The following is a 17,407-nucleotide window of genomic DNA, read 5'->3' on the forward strand; positions in this document are numbered from 1 at the left end:
GTTATAAACGTACTCAAAACGCCACTGAGATGAATGGGCACTGATGGATCTGCAGTATGATAATGGACTCCATACATTCCAAGGTGGGTTTCCCTCAAATGGTGGTGGTCTTGAACCAGGTACCCAGATTCCAAGGGGCTTCTTTTTTTCATTGTAAAGGTGACTTACAGAGGGGTTACAGTTACATAAGTAAGGTAATGAGTACATTTCTTGTGGAACATTGTTACTCCCTCCCTCGTTTTTCTCCCACTTTCCCTCCCCGGGTCCCCCTCATCCCCAAGTTTAAAGTTCACTCCCAACATAGTGTTTTGTAAGTATTGCTGCTGCATTGGTTCAAACCTTCCTCCTTTGTCTCACCATTTTGTGATTCCCCTTCTCTACCCCAAGTCAGAAAACCATACATATAAAACACAGGGTACCAAAATCAAAGACAGTAACAATAGGGGATAAACCAAAGGAAAAAAGAAATGAAAGAAAAAAAAATAACTTCACACAGTACATTAAAAAACAACAAAACTCTTGTTTCAATATCCTGGAGTTTATTTTGATTAGCATCATTTCATATGATCATATGTACATAGCTATTGAAAGCCTGGCTAAATAGGATTGCATTTAACTGCAGAGCTTCTAGATGGCAAAGCTAGCAAGGTAAATAGAAAGCCCATAGATTGGGAGAAGGTTTTTACATGCTATACAGACAAGGGTATCAAAAAGAAACCTAGGGGCTGGGAAGGTGGCTCAGTGGTAGAGTGCTTGCCTTGTATACATGAGGCCTTGGGTTTGATTCCTTAGTACCACATAAGCAGAAAAAGCAGGAAGTAGCACTGTGGTTCACTGTGGTAGAGTGCTAGCCTTGAGCTGAAGAGCTGAGGGACAGCACCCAGGCCAAGTTCAGGCCCCACGACCAACAAAAAATAAAAATAAAAATAAACCTAGAGCTCAAAAAATTAAACCCCCCGGGGCTGGGAAGGTGGCTCAGAGGTAGAACGCTTGCCTTGCATGCCTGAGGCCCTGGGTTCGATTCCTCTGCACCACATAAGCAAAAAAAGAAAAAAGCCGGAAGTGGTGCTGTGGCTCAAGTGGTAGAGTGCTAGCCTTGAGCTGAAGAGCTGAGGGACAGTGCCCAGGCCCAGAGTTCAGGCCCCACAACCGGACCCGAAAAAAAAAAATTAAACCCCCCCAATAATAAATCCTCAAAGAAACAACCACCCCATTAATAAGTGGGTTAAAGAATTAAAAAGAGACTTCTCTAGAGAGGTAGAATAGCCAATAGACACATGAAGAAATGTTCAACATCTCTGGCCATAAAAGAAATGCAAATCTGAACTATACTGAGACTCCACCTCACCCCAGTTATCAAGAAAACAATAACAGATGCTGGTGGGGATGTGGCTGAAAGGAATGCTACTTCAATGCTGGTGGGAATGTAAACTGGTTCAACCACTCTAGAAAGCAGTATGGAGGTTCCTCAAAAGACTGAACACAGAGTGCCCCGCCCCCCCGCCCCGCCTCCTCTGACCCAGCAATCCCACTCCATTGGCCATTTACCCAAATGATCACAAAACAGGCTACATTAAAGCTACCAGCACAACTATGCTCATTACCACATTATTTACCATAGCTAAGATATGGAACCAACCCAGATGCCCCTCAGTAGATGAATGGATCAAGAAAGTGTAGTATATACACACAATGGAATTCTGTGCTTCCATCAGAAAGAATGACATCACCCCATTCATAAGGAAATGGGAAGACTTGGGGGAAAAAAACATATTAAGTAAGCCAGACCCAAAGAAACACAGGCTCCGTGGTTTCCCTCATTTGTAATAGTTAGTATATATCTAGGATAGCCCTAACAGAGGATCACAATAGCTCAATAACTATGTACACATGACCAAGGGTCTTGCAGTATAGAGATTCTCCTAACTACACCTCCTTCAGTAGCTGAGACCACAGGGGGGCACAATGACACAAGCTAGTCAGTTGAGATGGAGGTTTCATTAGGTATTTTTTAGGGGGGCCTGGCTTTGAACCATGATTCTCCTGATCTTCACCTCCCAAGTAGTTGGGATTACAAGTGTGCACACCAAGCCTAGCTTTAACTGCTGAGTTTTGATAAATGCATATACCTGTGCAACCCAAACAAATAAATGCATGTAACTGTGCAGCCCAGAACACAGAACATTATAACTAGAAGTGAGGGTGTGTAGAGCCACGGTGAGAAAGCACTTAGCCAAAAAGCTAAGCGAGAGCACAAGACCCTGAGTTCAAGCCCTACTACCAGCACGTGCACACACACGCGCGCGCGCACGCACACACACACACACACACACACACACACACACACACACACACACACACACACACACACACACACACACACACACACACACAATCCAAAAGCATCACAACCACCCCAGGAAGTTTCCTCTTGCTCCTTCCTAGTCAACTCATTCCTGTATCCCCAGAGATCACTGCTCTTCTCATCTTGTTCCCATCAAATTTTTCATATTTTCATATACCTAACTTTTTAGTTTCTTTCATCTAACATGTTTTTGATATTAACCACTATTTCAGTAGCCAATTCCTTTTTTACTGCTGAGTAATATTTCATTTATCAATATAATAGAATTTATTCATTTTGCCCATTCATGGAGGTTTCAGTTTTCTGCTCCTAAATCTCCTATGAACATTCTTATCCAGGTCTTCTTCTACACCTCCGTGTTCATTTTTCTATGTTAAATGCCCTAGAGTAAAATTTCTGAAGAGGGGACACCTTTTTTAAAAAAATTATTATAGTGGGTGCCGGTGGCTCACGCCTGTAATCCTAGATACTCAGGAGGCTGAGATCTGAGGATCAAGGTTCAAAGCCAGCCTGGGCAGGAAAGTTCGTGAGACTCTTATCTCCAATAAACCACTAGAAAACCGGAAGTGGTGCTGTGGCTCAAGTAGTAGAGCGCTCACCTTGAGCTGAAGAGCACAAGGACAGGGCCCAAGCCCAGAGTTCAAGCCCCATGACAGACAAAAAAAAAAAAAAAATTAAACATACACAGGAGACTAGCATAAAGAAAGTAATCCTAACTACTCAGGAAGCTAAGATCTGAGCAGAAAGCTGGAAGCAGAGGTGTGGCTCAAGTGGCAGAGCACCAGCCTTGAGCAAAAAAGCAAGTAGGAGACAAGAGTTCAAGCGCCAGTACCCACTCACACCCACCTACATCCACCCACTAAAGCCAGGCCTGATGACACAGGCTGTAATCCCAAGAGTTGAGAGGTGGAGGTAGGTGGACTTCCAATGCTAGGCTATGCAAGGAGACCCTACATGTGTGTGTTTGGGCGGGGGGGCGGGGGAGAGATTCCCACTAACCTAGCTGCAACTATACTAATTCAATGTATTCCTCCATTATTGTGAAGGTTGGCCACTATTATCATTTTACCTTGTAATACTCAATATGCTCTCAAGAAATACTCATCACTGATTTACTTATGGATTAAGAAAGTAAGGTAGCAGTGAGTAAAACAAAGTTTTCTTTCCTTCACATTTTGTTGTGATGCAGCTCTACACCCTTTTTATATCCAGAAAGTCACTGGGGTAAAATGAAAAAGAATGTTAGCTGAATGCCCATAGCTCATGTCTGTAATCCAAGTTACCCCAGAGGCTAAAATTCACAGGACCAAGTTCAAAATGAGCCCAGATAGAAGTCTCCAAAGTAACAAGCAAAAGGCACAGCCGGTAGCATGACACAAGAAGCAGCATACTGGGCAAGCCAGCCAGCCAAATGAGCTCAAGGCTCAGGAAAAGAACCCTTCTCCAGAGATATTTTGTTATGACTTTGCTAAATATAAAAATCCATCAAGATTTCCCAAATGTCATGTACTTTGACTTAACTAGTCTCATATTATGGGAAAACTTTTGTTCTAAATAGAAAGGGATAACACCTCAAAAAACAACAGGAAAAAGTCTGTGCTCATCCACTGCTGTTGACAGTATAAACACATGTCATCTTTTTGAGGCTTTTTGGGGGGGAGGGCAGGGGGTAGAGTGGGACACAAACTTTGATTTCACTTCTAAGAACTTAGTAAGCTGGGAGACAGTGAAGGGGTGACACTGTCCAAAAAGAAATGTACTCATTACCTGACTTATGTAACTGTAACTCCTCTGAACATCACATTTATAATAACAATGAAAAGATAGTTAAGAAGGTAGTAAAGTTCACTGTGGTCCTGTTAAAAAAACAAAAACAAAAATGCACTTATTAAGAACATCCTGACATAAAGCATACAACAGATGTCTTTCTCAATACTGTTTATAATAGGGAAAATTGCTTCAAACTTCTATATTCAATAAACACTCAGCACAGTGTTAAAAGCCTGGAGTCCATATACCAAGATATTAGTGGCAGTTAGGAAGGAGGGAGAAATATCTGCAGCTCGGTTTTCACTTCATCTTACTAATATAGTTTGGTCAGTCTCAATTTCTGCCTAAGCCAGCCTGAACCTCAATCCTCCTATTTATGCTTCCTATGTTGCTGGAATGACAGGTACATGCCACTATGCCTACTTGGTTGGGATGGGGTCTCAAGAGCGTTTTGGCTAGGCTGACCCCAAGCAAATCACAGGGCTTTAGAAGCAATTATGAAAATACAGAGCCCTCAAAGTAAATTTCAGTAAGATGAGCTAGAGTTAGCTAGCAGGCACATAATGGTGACAAGGGTAAAAAATGTCTAGTCTAAACAAAGAAGGCAGGCAAGATGCCAACATAACCCAACAGACAAGGTACCATGTAATTCGGTACAAGCTAACAGTCTCATTTTACAACAAGGCTTCTCAATTTTGGTTTTAGCAGCTGGGTAATGTTGGGGGCAAGTGGCCAGTGGTAGTGTATTAGATGATGCAAAGTAGCATTCAGGCCTCTGACCAGAAGCTATAATAACAATACACACCCAGCATTCCTCCTACTTCCAAGCCTTGACAACCAGATGTTGTCAAAAATTCCCAGGGGGGGGCTGGGAAGGTGGCTCAGTGGCAGAGCGCTTGCCTTGCATGCATAAGGCCCTGGTTCGATTCCCCAGCACCACATAAGCAAAAAGAAAATAAAGCCGGAAGTGGCGCTATGGCTCAAGTGGTAGAGCGCTAGCCTTGAGCTGAAGAGCTCAGGACAGTGCCCAGGCCAAGTTCAGGCCCCATGACCGGATCCAAAAAAAAAAAAAAAAAAAAAAAATCCCCCGGGGAGGCAAAGTGGGTAGAATCATCTAGTTGAGAAATACTGATATAACTTCACACTTTTTTTTTTCCTTTCTTCCTTCCACTCCCCCTTCCTCCCTGAATCCAGATACTTGGGTATGCTAGGCAAGTGTACTACTGAGTATCAACTCCCAACCCTCCATTTCACTCTTAAAAAGAAAAATAGAAACAAACAAACAAAAAATTCCTTGGTTTCTAAGAGCACAAATACTCCAAAAGAGAGTCATAATCTGGTCTTAAGTCAGCAACCATGTATTTCATGGTTTCACTCATCATTTCATTCATTTAACTTGGGTTTCATTCATTTCATCACATCACATAACTTGAGCTCAAATACAGTTTGTGATCTTAATCAAGTCATTTACTTCCTTCGTATCAGTTTCCTCAACTTTAAAATAGAAACAATAACTCAAAATTCAGAGCCCAAGCCTGGTGCCAGTGGCTCACGCCTGTAATCCTAGCTACTTAGGAGGCTGAGATCTGAGGATTGCGGTTCAAAGCCAGCCCAGTCCGTGAGACTCTTATCTCCAATAAACCACTAGAAAAAAAAGATGGAAGTGGTACTGTAGCTCAAGCGGTAGAGAACTTGCCCTGAGCTGAAGAGCGAAGGGACAGCGCCCACGCCCAGAGTTCAAGTCCCGCAACCGACAAAAAATAAATAAATAATTCAGAGCTCATACTTTTCCATTATGCCAATAAAATCACAGTAAGATTTAATTGACTATCAAGGGGCTGGAAAGTTGGCTCAGTGGTAGAGTGCTTGCCTGGCATGCATGAGGCCCTGGGTTCGATTCCTCAGCACCACATAAGCAGAAAAAAAAATGCTGGAAGTGGCGCTATGGTTCAAGTGGTAGAGTGCTAGCCTTGAGCTGAAGAGCTGAGGGACACTGACCAGGCCCAGAGTTCAGGCTCCACGACCAACCAAAAAAAAAAAGAAAACCACAAATTGACTATCATCTCGACTCAATCTCAGAATGCTTAGATTTAAACATATTACTAAAACATTACACAGCTTTTGCAATTTACAACTATAGAAACTTTCAGAGATTCACTAAGTACTATATTAAGGGATTCATTTCCCCCACTTTTGACATTCAGTATGTAAGCCCAGGCTGGCTTCAAACTGTAGTTTCTCCTGCTTCAGCCTCCCAAATGCTATGCTTACAAGTCTGTGTCACCATGACAGCTTAAGTGACCACTACTTTTCTGTGTGTTTTGAAAACAAACTCTCGGTCCTTCTGCCTTAGTCTCAATTGCTGACCTTGGCACTTGGCTCTGAATGATCCTTATTTTTACAAAATTGTAATACAGACTTTAATTGTGAAACTCTTTATGCACTACAGTTGAAGCAGCTGAAATCTGTCTACCAAAATTAGTCTACAAGATGATAAAACAATGTTGACCGAGATTAGTTATTTTGTACATAGCCCATAAGTTCTTACTTCAAGGTCATAGACTTTGTAAATGACTGATTGTGTTCCCAAGTCCCAAAGGGCCTTTACTTCACAAATTCAAGTTGTTTATGATTCCCAAGTATTTGACACACGCCCTTTATCTGTTCTTCCCAACACTCAGTAAAGTCACCAATGAAGGAAGGAGTGATAAAACATGTAACATTTCATGTGTCTTTTGCTAATAGATGCTTCGATCTGTAGAGTAGCCCCTAAGTACAACAATTGAAGAGTCCTCTGGTTGTATAAATGACACTGAGAAACAGACAACCTAGTAAAACCTGTAACTTCTCTCAGATTTCAGGTAAGAGTTTGGCTTTAGCCATTTTGGTGTTAATTCCCTCTGCCTTTTTTTTTTTTTTTTTTTTGTCTCTAATGGGGCTTGAACTCAGGGCCTGGGCACTGACCCTGAGCTTTTCCCACTCAAGGATAGTAGTCTACCACTTTGAGCCACAGTGCCATTTTTTTTGTTGCTTTGTTTCATTTTTCTGGCAATTTTCTGGTGGTTAATTGAAGATTAAGAGTCTTACAGACTTTCTGCCCTGGCTAAACTTGAAAGACTATCCTCAGATGTCAGCCTCCTGAGTAGCTAGGATTATAAGTATGAGCCACCTGTCCTGGGGTCTGAACTCAGGCCCTAGGAGCTGTCCTTGAGCTTCTTTTACCCAAAACTAGCACTCTACGGCTTGAGCTCCACTTCCAGCTTTTTGCTGGTTAACTGGCTTCAAATAGTGATTCTCAGATTTTAGCCTCTGGAGCAGTTAGGATTATAAGTATGAGCTAACAGATATCCAACTTTCAGCATTTTAGTATTTTTTTTGTTTGATTCCACAGTTACTCAACAACAATTCTCGAACTCACCATCTTGTACATTTTTAATAAATGGACAAAATAATCCTAATTCCAAAATATCCCATAAAAGAGAAAGAAGGAAAATGAGAATGAGACTATTTTATATTTTAAAAAATTTGGCTGACTAGTCTAGTATTCTATAACCAAATCGGTCTTACCTACTTCTTCCATACCAAATTCTTCTTCCTATCTTCCAAAGAAGAAAAGAAGAAAATCCCATTTTAGTGTGTATTTTGAGAAACTTGCATTTTTTTTCTTTTTCAAGATTAATTCCTATCTGACAAAGGGACAGGGCATTTAGAGCTTCAAATGTAGCTCAAAGCACTTACCTAGTATGAGCAAGACCTACGTTCTATCCCAGCAGCACAAAAATTAATTAAAATCTGCCAATCAGATTCTTGTTTACTAGTCTACCGCTTTCTTATCTGTAGTTCAGATTACAGATGTAGCTCTGTCTATACCATTCAAAGCATCCTGATCAACTGTCTACACCTACCAAGCAAATGAGGAAAACCGCCCTCCTCTATCAACGATGGTGATTCTCCCTTTCCTCTCCAACCTTTTCTCTGCCTTCACTCTACGGACTCTGCTCCAGTCACACTGACAGGCTGTTGTGAACAAATCCTGACCTGAATACCTAAAGTACTGAGGGACCCCTCCTAACCTTTCTCTCAAGGCTCACCGCAAAGCCAGGATTTCTATGAAGTCTTCCCCGGGCTGTTTCATTCAAACTACATAGTAGTTGGTTCATAACCATCTTATGGGAATTATCTTGCATAATTTATGACTGCATACTTCACAAATGCACTATATATTATAAATTACTGGACAGCAAAAGCAATGGTTCTCCGCTTTGTTCTACACTGCTTAGCAGAGTGACTGACCAAAGCCCAAGCTCACAAATGTCATTGCCAACCTGAAGATGTACTTTCCCAAGATAGTTTTTATAGGCTGACCATCAAGCCAAAACAAGTCTCATAAGCCACTGCACCAATAAAAATTTAATTTATGCATTAGTGTCTCAAAACCTCTTCTTGGAATTAAAATAAAAAAGGCTGTCCTAATTTCAGGGGTTCTTGCTTATTAAAATTGGTTCATCTATCCTAGTATGCCTGGAGTCTCTCTCAAACCACGTACCAATGAAGCAAAACTCTCCACCACTTGTCATTATAAAAATGTGTAAGAGGGCTGGGAAGGTGGCTCAGTGGTAGAGCGCTTGCCTTGCATGCATGAGGCCCTGGGTTCCATTCAGCAGCACCACATAAGCAAAAAGAAAAAAGCCGGAAGTGGTGCTGTGGCTCAAGTGGTAGAGTGCTAGCCTTGAGCTGAAGAGCTGAGGGACAGCGCCCAGGCTGAGTTCAGGCCCCACGACTGGACCAAAAACAAAAAACAAACAAACAAAAAAATGTGTAAGAGCTGGCTAGGAAGGTGGCTCAGTGGAAGAGTGCTTGCCTTGCATGCATGAGGCCCTAGGTTCGATTCCTCAGTACCACGTAAGCAGAAAAAAACAGAAGTGGAGATATGGATCAAGTGGTAGAGCGCTAACCTCGAGCTGAAGAGCTGAGGGACAGCGCCCAGGCCCAGAGTGCAGGCCCCACAACCAACAAAAAAAAAAAAAAAAAAAAAGAAAGAAAGAAAAAAGAAAAATGTGTAAGAGCCACAAAATAAAATAAAATGAACATTCCCTTCACCGAATTAACTTGAACTGTTCAGGGTACCTAACAAACCACAAACAACAAAAACAGTTGCAATATGCTGAATCCTCAAAAAGTAGTACACATTTAGAAAACATTTTCAGCATATAGAATTCTTACACATCTTCCCTTGACAACAGACAACGCTGTCAATAACCATTAGATGTTACTGATGTCTAGAATCATTTTCAATTGACAGATCTATTGAATGAATACAAGCAATTCAAATAAAAGTGTTCTTAAGTGTCTTCTCTGTGCCAAGCAGGGACTGGAAGCTAAGAATATAAGAGAGTCCCTCCCTCATAAAGCAACAGTAGTCTCAATGAAGTTTTTTCTCCATCCACTTCACTACACAGTATCTGCTTTGCTTTTTTGCTCTTTGACCGGGTGTAGTTTTTCTGTTAGCTGTGATTTTCAGATCTCCTGTATTTATACAAGAAAAATTGTACAATTTTTTAAAAGTTTTTTCCAAGAGGATAAAAACATTCCTGGTTCTACCAAAGAAGTTAGGAGGAAATTTTCTATTTTTTTGAAAAAGATCACCAGTTTATTTTAGCGTGTTTTTTTAAAGCACATCTAAAATACAACGTGGATTAAAATATGTCAAAATCATATACGCCTTTGGAAAGTGGTGTGCAAAGCAAGAGAAACTTGTATGTAAGTATTCATCCACACATCTCTTCCAGTATTGAAACATTTAATAAATCTCCACAATATCATGAACTCTGCAAAAAATTTTAACTTAATTTTATTGACCAAAAGGTCTTTGCAATGACAAAGCTAAAAACATTCTAAGAACGGGAATCACAGCAGCCGCCTACTCCACCCAACAGCCAGTCACCCTGGCTCAAAGTGGACAGCTCAAAACCTGGAAAGATTATCTTTTGCCTACTCCACACCAGAAAGGAACTCAATTCAGCACAATTCATTTGGGTCTAAATGTAGCAATGTAATAGCAAGAGAATGTTATTCAATCCTGAAAATGACCAGGACATTCTGTTCTTCAGACTGGGCTGTGTCCTTTTCACATTCACAACTCCCCTCTTCTCCGTCCTCCCCCTTCCGTTCTTAACAGAGAAAAAGAAAGCTAAACAGATACTGCTACTGTTGAGATTTTCCATTACCAGGTTTGGGAGGAAACCTCCAGCAGAAGTTCTTATCAAAAAAGTCCCCAGTTAAGAGCGATGGGTGACAATGTTGTCAGACAGCTTGTATTCTTATACTGTTCTGTTGAATGGGAATTTCTTTGTACAACTACTTAAAGCTAGTAAAAAAAAAAAAAAAAAAAAAGTCCCCAAGCAAGGCATGGTGGCTCACGCCTGTATTCATAGCTACTTGGACGGCTGAGATCTTAGGATCCCAGGCCTAAGGCCAGGCCACGTATGCCCAGGAGACTATTCTAAGCAGAAAATACACACAAAACAAACAAACAACTGGAAGTGGAGATGTGGCTCAAACGGTGCCATCCTGGAGCAAGACAGGCAAGCAAGAGCACGAGTGAAGCCCTGGCTTCAAGCCCCAACACTAATTTAAAAACAAAAAAGGAAAGAAGGACCCTCCTCGCTTCTCTCCTCTGCGGCAAAGCCGTAAATTCGTTATCGATTAGATACGTTTACAGGAATAACAGCTCTGGGACCCCCAGTCTCCCACCCCAGGTGGTGAATTTCAATCTCGTGTCAACCTACTTACAAGCTTCAAAGTTTTAACAACCCAGTCAGGAGACTACTGCTGCCTACACTGGAAGGCTGGCGGGCAGGGCTCCCTTTGGCAAACCCGCCCCGGAACTGTCCAGGAAAGGGCGTCACACAAAAGGGACCCCGGCTCCGGCCGGCCGGGGGCCGGCGCGGGACTCACCAGGACGGTGGTGCAGATGGACCTCAGCTCCGACTCCACTTTCTCCCGATAGTCCTTGATCAGCTGCAACTTCTTGTCGGAGGTGTCGGTCTTCTGCTCGATGCTCGAGATGACCCTCCAGGCGGACCGGCGGCCCCCGACCACGTTCTTGTAGGCCACCGAGAGCAGGTTGCGCTCCTCGTTGGACAGCTCGGCGCCCTGCTCGGTCACGGCTTTCATGCAGGTGGCCATGTCGTCGTAGCGCTCGGCCTGCTCGGCCAGCTTGGCCTTCTGGATGAGCTCGGTCTTCTCCATGGCGCGGGGGACCGCGGGCGGGCGAGGGCGAGCGGCGACCCGGATCGGAGGAGTCCGCCTCGAGAGCTGCGCGGGGCGGGGCGGGGCGGGGCGGCGCCGGCGAGGACAAAAAGGAGGAGGGGAGCGCGTCAGACAATGCGGCCCGCCGCCCGCTTTGTCTCCCCGCACACGCGGCCCGCTCCCGTCCCCCCTCCCACCCCGGCCCCGTCCCCGCCCGTCCGCGCCAGGCGCCCGGGAGAGGCGCAGGGCCGCAGCCCGGGAGGCGGAAGCCGGGACCCGGGCCGCGAACGCGCCGCGGCCGTCACACCCCCGCCACCACCCCCCCGCCCCGCTCGGCCGGGCCAAGATGGAAGCGGCCGCGGGGCTCCGCACCTTCCCGCCGGGAGCCGGCCCCGGGAGGCGCGCCGGACCGGTGGCCGGCCACCCCGGAGGGTCGCGCCCCCCGCCCCCGCCCCTGCCCGCCGGGCCCTCGCGCCGGCCGGACGACACCTGCGGGCCGCCGCGGGTACTCACCTTCCAGTCACCGCGGCCGCGACGCGAGTCCCACCACTTTGATCTGCTTTTGGCTTTAGCTGAGGACCCTCCCGTAGCAGCCTACCCCGGAGCCGAGCGGCGGACCGCTGCCCAATGGTGCGCGGCGTTGCCGTCAAGAGTCCCGCCTCCTGCCCCCCTCTAGCCAATCAGGACCGAGCGCGCGGAAGGGGGCGCCAGGGGCGGGGCGGGAGGGGAAAGCGGAGGCTAGGAGGGTGGGTCGGCTTGGGCAAGTTCGGTTGACCGTCAGGCTGCGGCTTCGGCCACGGGGTTTCCTCCAATTAGATCCAGGGTAAATGGACGTCACTGTTGCCATGGAGATGCTGTTACCAACTCCCCTCATCCTCCCCGCCGCCCGGGCACTTGTGGGTGCGGCACGAGACCGGGAGGCGCGCGCGACCTCCGAGGCGCGGCGGGGTGTCCCGCGGCCGCCGAGGCTCGTGGGCGGCGGGCCGCGGCCCCGGGCGGACCGGCCGAGGCTGGACTCGGGAGGGTGACTCGACGGGCCCCCCGCGATGCACCGGCGCCGTTCTCCCCACCCCCCTGCCCCTGCCTGCTGGTGACAACGGTTTGCAGCCCGCCCGCGACGCTGCACCGGGCCGGCAGCGACGTCGCCCGGGGGCTGCGGGCTCGGAACGGCCCCACCCCGGCTGCAGGGGGGGATTCGGCGCCCGGGGAGAGGGCTGTGACGTCAGCTCCCCCACAGGGACCCCAAACCAGAAATGTCCTTGTGGAGAGGTAGAACCCACTAGATCCGGCCAGGTCTGTGCCTCTGTCCTTTAAAATGGAAGATGCCTTCAAGCATGATCTGGCCAAAAACAAGGTATGATTTACCACCTACCCCAACCCGCTCCCCCCCCCCCGAGTTACAGGAGACTCGAACCCAGGGCCTCGTGCACCACCACTGAGCTGCAACCCCAGCCCCCAAAACACACCTTATATTTCGATCCTACCGTTGTGGGTTATGCATCTAAAATAGATTTCTTCTGGGCGCTGGGGGCTCACACCTGTCATCCTAGCTACTCAGGAGGCTGAGATCTGAGGATCACGGTTCCAAGCCAGCCCGGGCAGGAAAGTCGGTGAGACTCCTATCTCCAATAAACCACTCCGAAAAAGCGGGAAGTGGCTCTGTGGCTCAAGTGGTAGAGCACTAACCTTAAGCACCAAAGGTCAGGCCCTGAATTCAAGCCCCAAGACTGGCAAAAAAAAAAAATTTTTTTTCACATCATAATAAATGTATACTCTTTTTTTTAAAAATCCTAGTTTTATGTTTATCAGGACACTTGTAATACAAAACTTCTGCCCCTAGATGTTTAGATTTTGTCTTCATAATGAACACCCTTGCCCCAGATGTCTGTAGTCTGGTCATCTCTAGGATTTTTCTTTTTTTAAGCCATTCCCTTCTCCTTGGCTCTACTTCAGTTCTCCCCCACCCCCAGCTAAGACACAATTAAGGTGTCTGTCCTGCCAGTGTGATGAAAATTGTCACCTGGGCTCAGGCTGCTGATTCCCATTCCAGCTCATCCAGAGGATCACAGAAAGGCAATGAATGAATGCCACAGGCAAGAATGAATTCAGAGTCTCAGTGGAGACTAACGGACCTGGACAGTCTCTAGAATGGAAGATCTGAGAGTGAAGAGAGATGGGAGGGGAAGGTACAGACTTTCCAGAAATTCAGGCTCCCTCCCAGCTTCCCCTCCCTGTCCAACTTGTAAAGGTTGCTTTGTGCTTTGACAGACAGGAGAGGCCTGCTAGGAAAGGGCCTGTGTCTTAATGCAGAAATGCCTTACTATGTTCCAGTGTCCTAATGGAGGGCCTGCTGTTATTTCTGGAATCCCTGGGGCTGAGCTACAGACACACCAGCGTTTATAGTCCTGTGGGCTGGGGTGGAGCTGGACAAGAGAAATCCCAATGGAAAGAATTTGCATGGTGAAGGTCAGATAAAATGCTTTCTCCAAGACCAGTAAATTTCAAGCTTCCTCAAATTGAAGATAGCAACCAGGCCTGGGCCGGCACACAGTGGACCTAGGTAGAGGAGATGGAGACCCTTGAGGAGGAGTTGAAGGCAATCAAAACTCGATGGGGAAAGAAGAGCTACCCAGAAGGAGCACACATTCTAAATTCTTGGTCAAAAAAAAAAAAAAAAAAAGGTCTAGGCTGCTGCAGGCACCTCCCCAGGTGACCCTGAGCAAATGTTTGCTGCTCTCTGTATCCCTGCCAAACTTGCTTTCATCCAAGTTATGATCATCTGGAATCCTGTGTGAAACTGCTTCAAAACAATGATTCACTCTGAACCTGCATTCTATGACGCACAGATCTAAAGGCCTCTGTGCCTACAAGAAGTCAAGTTGGAAGAAAATAGGGCTCTGGACAATTGAAGTCCCTGGACACAGAAAATCTAACATTTATTGAGTAATTACATGTGTCAAGGGCTACTTTAAGTCTTTTGCGAGGATTAACTCAATCTGCCTAATGTCACTATAAAGTAGCCATTGTTCTGATCACCATTTCCGTTTAACAGATAAGAAAACTGTGACACCGGATGGTCAAGTATCAGGTTCAGGGTCACAGAGCAACTGATCAGCGCCTGGCTCTGGATCCAAGCAGGCTGGGTGCCAAAGCCTGTCTTTGAACTCCCTACTGTAGCTGCCTCAGGGAGTCCAGATTACCCATAGATGTAGGGATTCTGGGAAGGATCAGGCTAGGTTCTATTCCTCTTGGTGTACATCCTAATAAACAGAATGTGTTGAGCATCAAATCAATATGATGGGAATGATGGTAAAAGAGAAAAGGAAAGAAAGGAAGGAAGGAAGAAAAGAGAGAGAGAAAGAAAGAAAAAAGAAAGAAAGAAAGAGAAAAAGGAAGAAAGGAAAAAGGAAGGAAGGAAGGAAGGAAGGAGGAAGGGAGGGAGGAAGGAAGGAGAGGAAAGAAAGGAAGGGAGGGAGGGAAAGAAAGAGTACTGAAACCACAGCTGGTGGCTCACACCTCTAATCCCATCTAATCAAGAGGCTGAGATCTGAGCATCACTATTCAAATACCTGGACTGGCATTCCTGTACTGGCACTGAGGCCTTTAGATCTGTGCAGCAGCATAGAATGCAAGTTCCATGACACTCTGATCATCATTTAACCACCAAAAAGCCAGAAGTGGAGCTGTGGCTCAAGTGGTAGAATGCCAGCCTTGAGCAAAAAAAAAGAACAAAAAAAACTAAAGTCCTAAATTCAAGCCCCAGGAATAGTACCAAAATTTACAAAAGAAAGTACTGAGAGGGGCTGGGAAGGTGGCTCAGTGGTAGAGCACTTGCCTTGCATGCATGAGGCCCTGGTTTCAATTCCTCAGCACCACATAAGCAGAAATAGCCAGAAGTGGCACCGTGGCTCACATGGTAGAGCACCTGCCTTAAGGTGAAGAGCTGAGGGACAGTGCCCAGGCCCAGAGTTCAAGCCCCACAACCAGAAAAAAGAAAGAAAGAAAGAAAGAAAGAAAGAAAGAAAGAAAGAAAGAAAGAAAGAAAGAAAGAAAGAAAGAAAGAAAGAGAAAGAAAGAAAAGAAGGAAGGAAGGAAGGAAGGAAGGAAGGAAGTACTGAGAAGTTATTGCCGTTTTTATTTGAACTTTTTTTTTTAGTTACCTGTAAGACCAATCTGATGGAGCAAGAGGGAGCAGAGTTAACTTGGAGCCAACCTGGCTGATGTTTGTAATTTGTCCTTGAACACCTTGATTCTATCTAAGCTTCAGTTCCCTTTACCTACAACCTATAAATATAATCCCCACCTCAAAGGGTTGTTCTGGAGAGTAAATGAGCTACCACAGAAGAAAATGCTGGGCAGATAGCAAGTGTAAATGGTGGTAAATAACTATAATAGAGTTTTTACTCCTTCTGCCCTGCTTGTTGCTGGGGGAGATGCTTGTCCAACTTTATAAAATGTTAGTGAAAGCTCATCTCTTGGATCCTTGTGGAAATTAGTGTCGTTGATGACCGGCAGAGTGGCTATGTTCAGGGTATTTTTCAGAATGCGTGGGTCCTGGATGAATTTACTCTCACAAATTGTTGCAGTCATTTATTTGCTCAGAGCAATGATGGATCATAAGGAAGGAACTTCTTCCTTCTATGATAGGATAGCTATTTCCCAATAAACTTTTTTTTTTTTTTTCCTGGAGCCTGGGTGCTGACCCTGAGCTGCTTTTGCTCAAAGCTAGCACTCTACTCCTTGAAGTAGAATGCTAACTCTACTTCCAGCTTTTTTGGCAGTTATTTAGGGATAAGAGTCTCAAGGACTTTCCTGCCTAGGATGGCTCTGAACTGTAAGTCTCTGATGTCAGCCCTCTTATTACATGCATGAGCCCCCAGAGCACAGCAATGACCAACATTTTGGAGTGAGGCTTTTCACCCATATTTCCCATATAATTATTCCCAGCATTTTTATGCCAAGGGTGGAGTTGAACTCACTTCCCTCCACACCTGGAGATGGTCAGTGAGATCACTGAGAATTAGGGAGAGCTAAAGAAATAAAAAAAAAAAAACCTGATCAAGTAAGCCTTTTTATAGTTACTGCTCTTGAATTTAGGGGCTTGGAGTTCTCTTAAGAGTACACTTTTTCACTTTACCACTTAAACTATACCTCTACGTCCTGCTTTTTGGTGGTTAGTTGTAGCTAAGAGGCTCTCAGATTTGTCTGCCCAGGCTGGCTCAGAATCATAATGCTTAGATCTCAGCCTCCTGAGTAACCAATGCCAATGGCTGGCCAGCTAAGCCTTCTTTTTTTTTTTTTTTGTCGGTCATGGGGCTTGAACTCTGGGCCTGGGCGCTGTCCCTCAGCTCTTCAGCTCAAGGCTAGTGCTCTACCACTTGAGCTACAGCGCCACTTCTGGTTTTCTGGTGGTTTATTGGAGATAGGAGTCTCACGGTCTCTCCTGCCCGGGCTGGCTTTGAACCGCGATCCTCAGATCTCAGCCTCCTGAGTAGCTAGGATTACAGGCGTGAGCCACCAGCGCCCGGCTGGGCTAAGCCTTCTTATGCCTTCTCAGCTTTGCTTAGTGTGATGGTTAACTTTATGTGTCATCTTCACTGGGTCACAATTCCCTTGTTTGGTTAGACAGTCTTTAAGTGTTTCTGTGAAGGTGTTTTGAATGATATTTCTATCAGTGGACTTAAGCAGTCTTAAGCTCTCCCTAATGTGAAGGTCTAAATATTCAGTATAAGAAGACCAGTCTTGGGCTGGGTGGCTTAGTGGTAGAGTGCTTGCCTAGCATGCAATGAAGCCTTGGGTTCAATTCCTCAATATCACATACACAGAAAAAAGTGGGAAGTGGGGCTGTGGCTCAAGTGGTAGAGTGCTAGCCTTGAGTTCAAGCCCCAGGACTGGCAAAGGGGGTGGGGGGGGGGGCGTGGGGAGATCAGTTTCCTCTGAGCAAGAGGGAATTCTCTGCCATGGGGGCTCTTTGATTCTCTAGCAGGAGACCTTTGGACTTGAACTCTCCACCTCCAATTT

The 17,407-nt window shown here is 45.6% G+C and overlaps 1 protein-coding gene across 1 annotated transcript in view; it reads right to left on the reverse strand.

Moving 5' to 3' along the window:
- The window catches only part of LOC138811397 (14-3-3 protein theta), a 31,700-nt gene extending 19,694 nt beyond the window's left edge, over window positions 1-12,006 (reverse strand). The window contains exons 1-2 of the mRNA XM_069999133.1: window positions 11,900-12,006; window positions 11,093-11,452 (exon numbers count right to left, since the gene is read on the reverse strand). Coding sequence (XP_069855234.1) covers window positions 11,093-11,386 — 294 coding nt within the window. The 5' untranslated portion in view covers window positions 11,387-11,452; window positions 11,900-12,006. The remainder of the gene's footprint in view (window positions 1-11,092; window positions 11,453-11,899) is intronic.
- Between the last annotated feature and the right edge of the window lie 5,401 nt (window positions 12,007-17,407).

This window comes from Dipodomys merriami, unplaced genomic scaffold (genome assembly GCF_024711535.1).
Source record: "Dipodomys merriami isolate MVZ:Mamm:240054 unplaced genomic scaffold, mDipMer1.0.p SCAF_524, whole genome shotgun sequence".
Taxonomy (NCBI): domain Eukaryota; kingdom Metazoa; phylum Chordata; class Mammalia; order Rodentia; family Heteromyidae; genus Dipodomys; species Dipodomys merriami.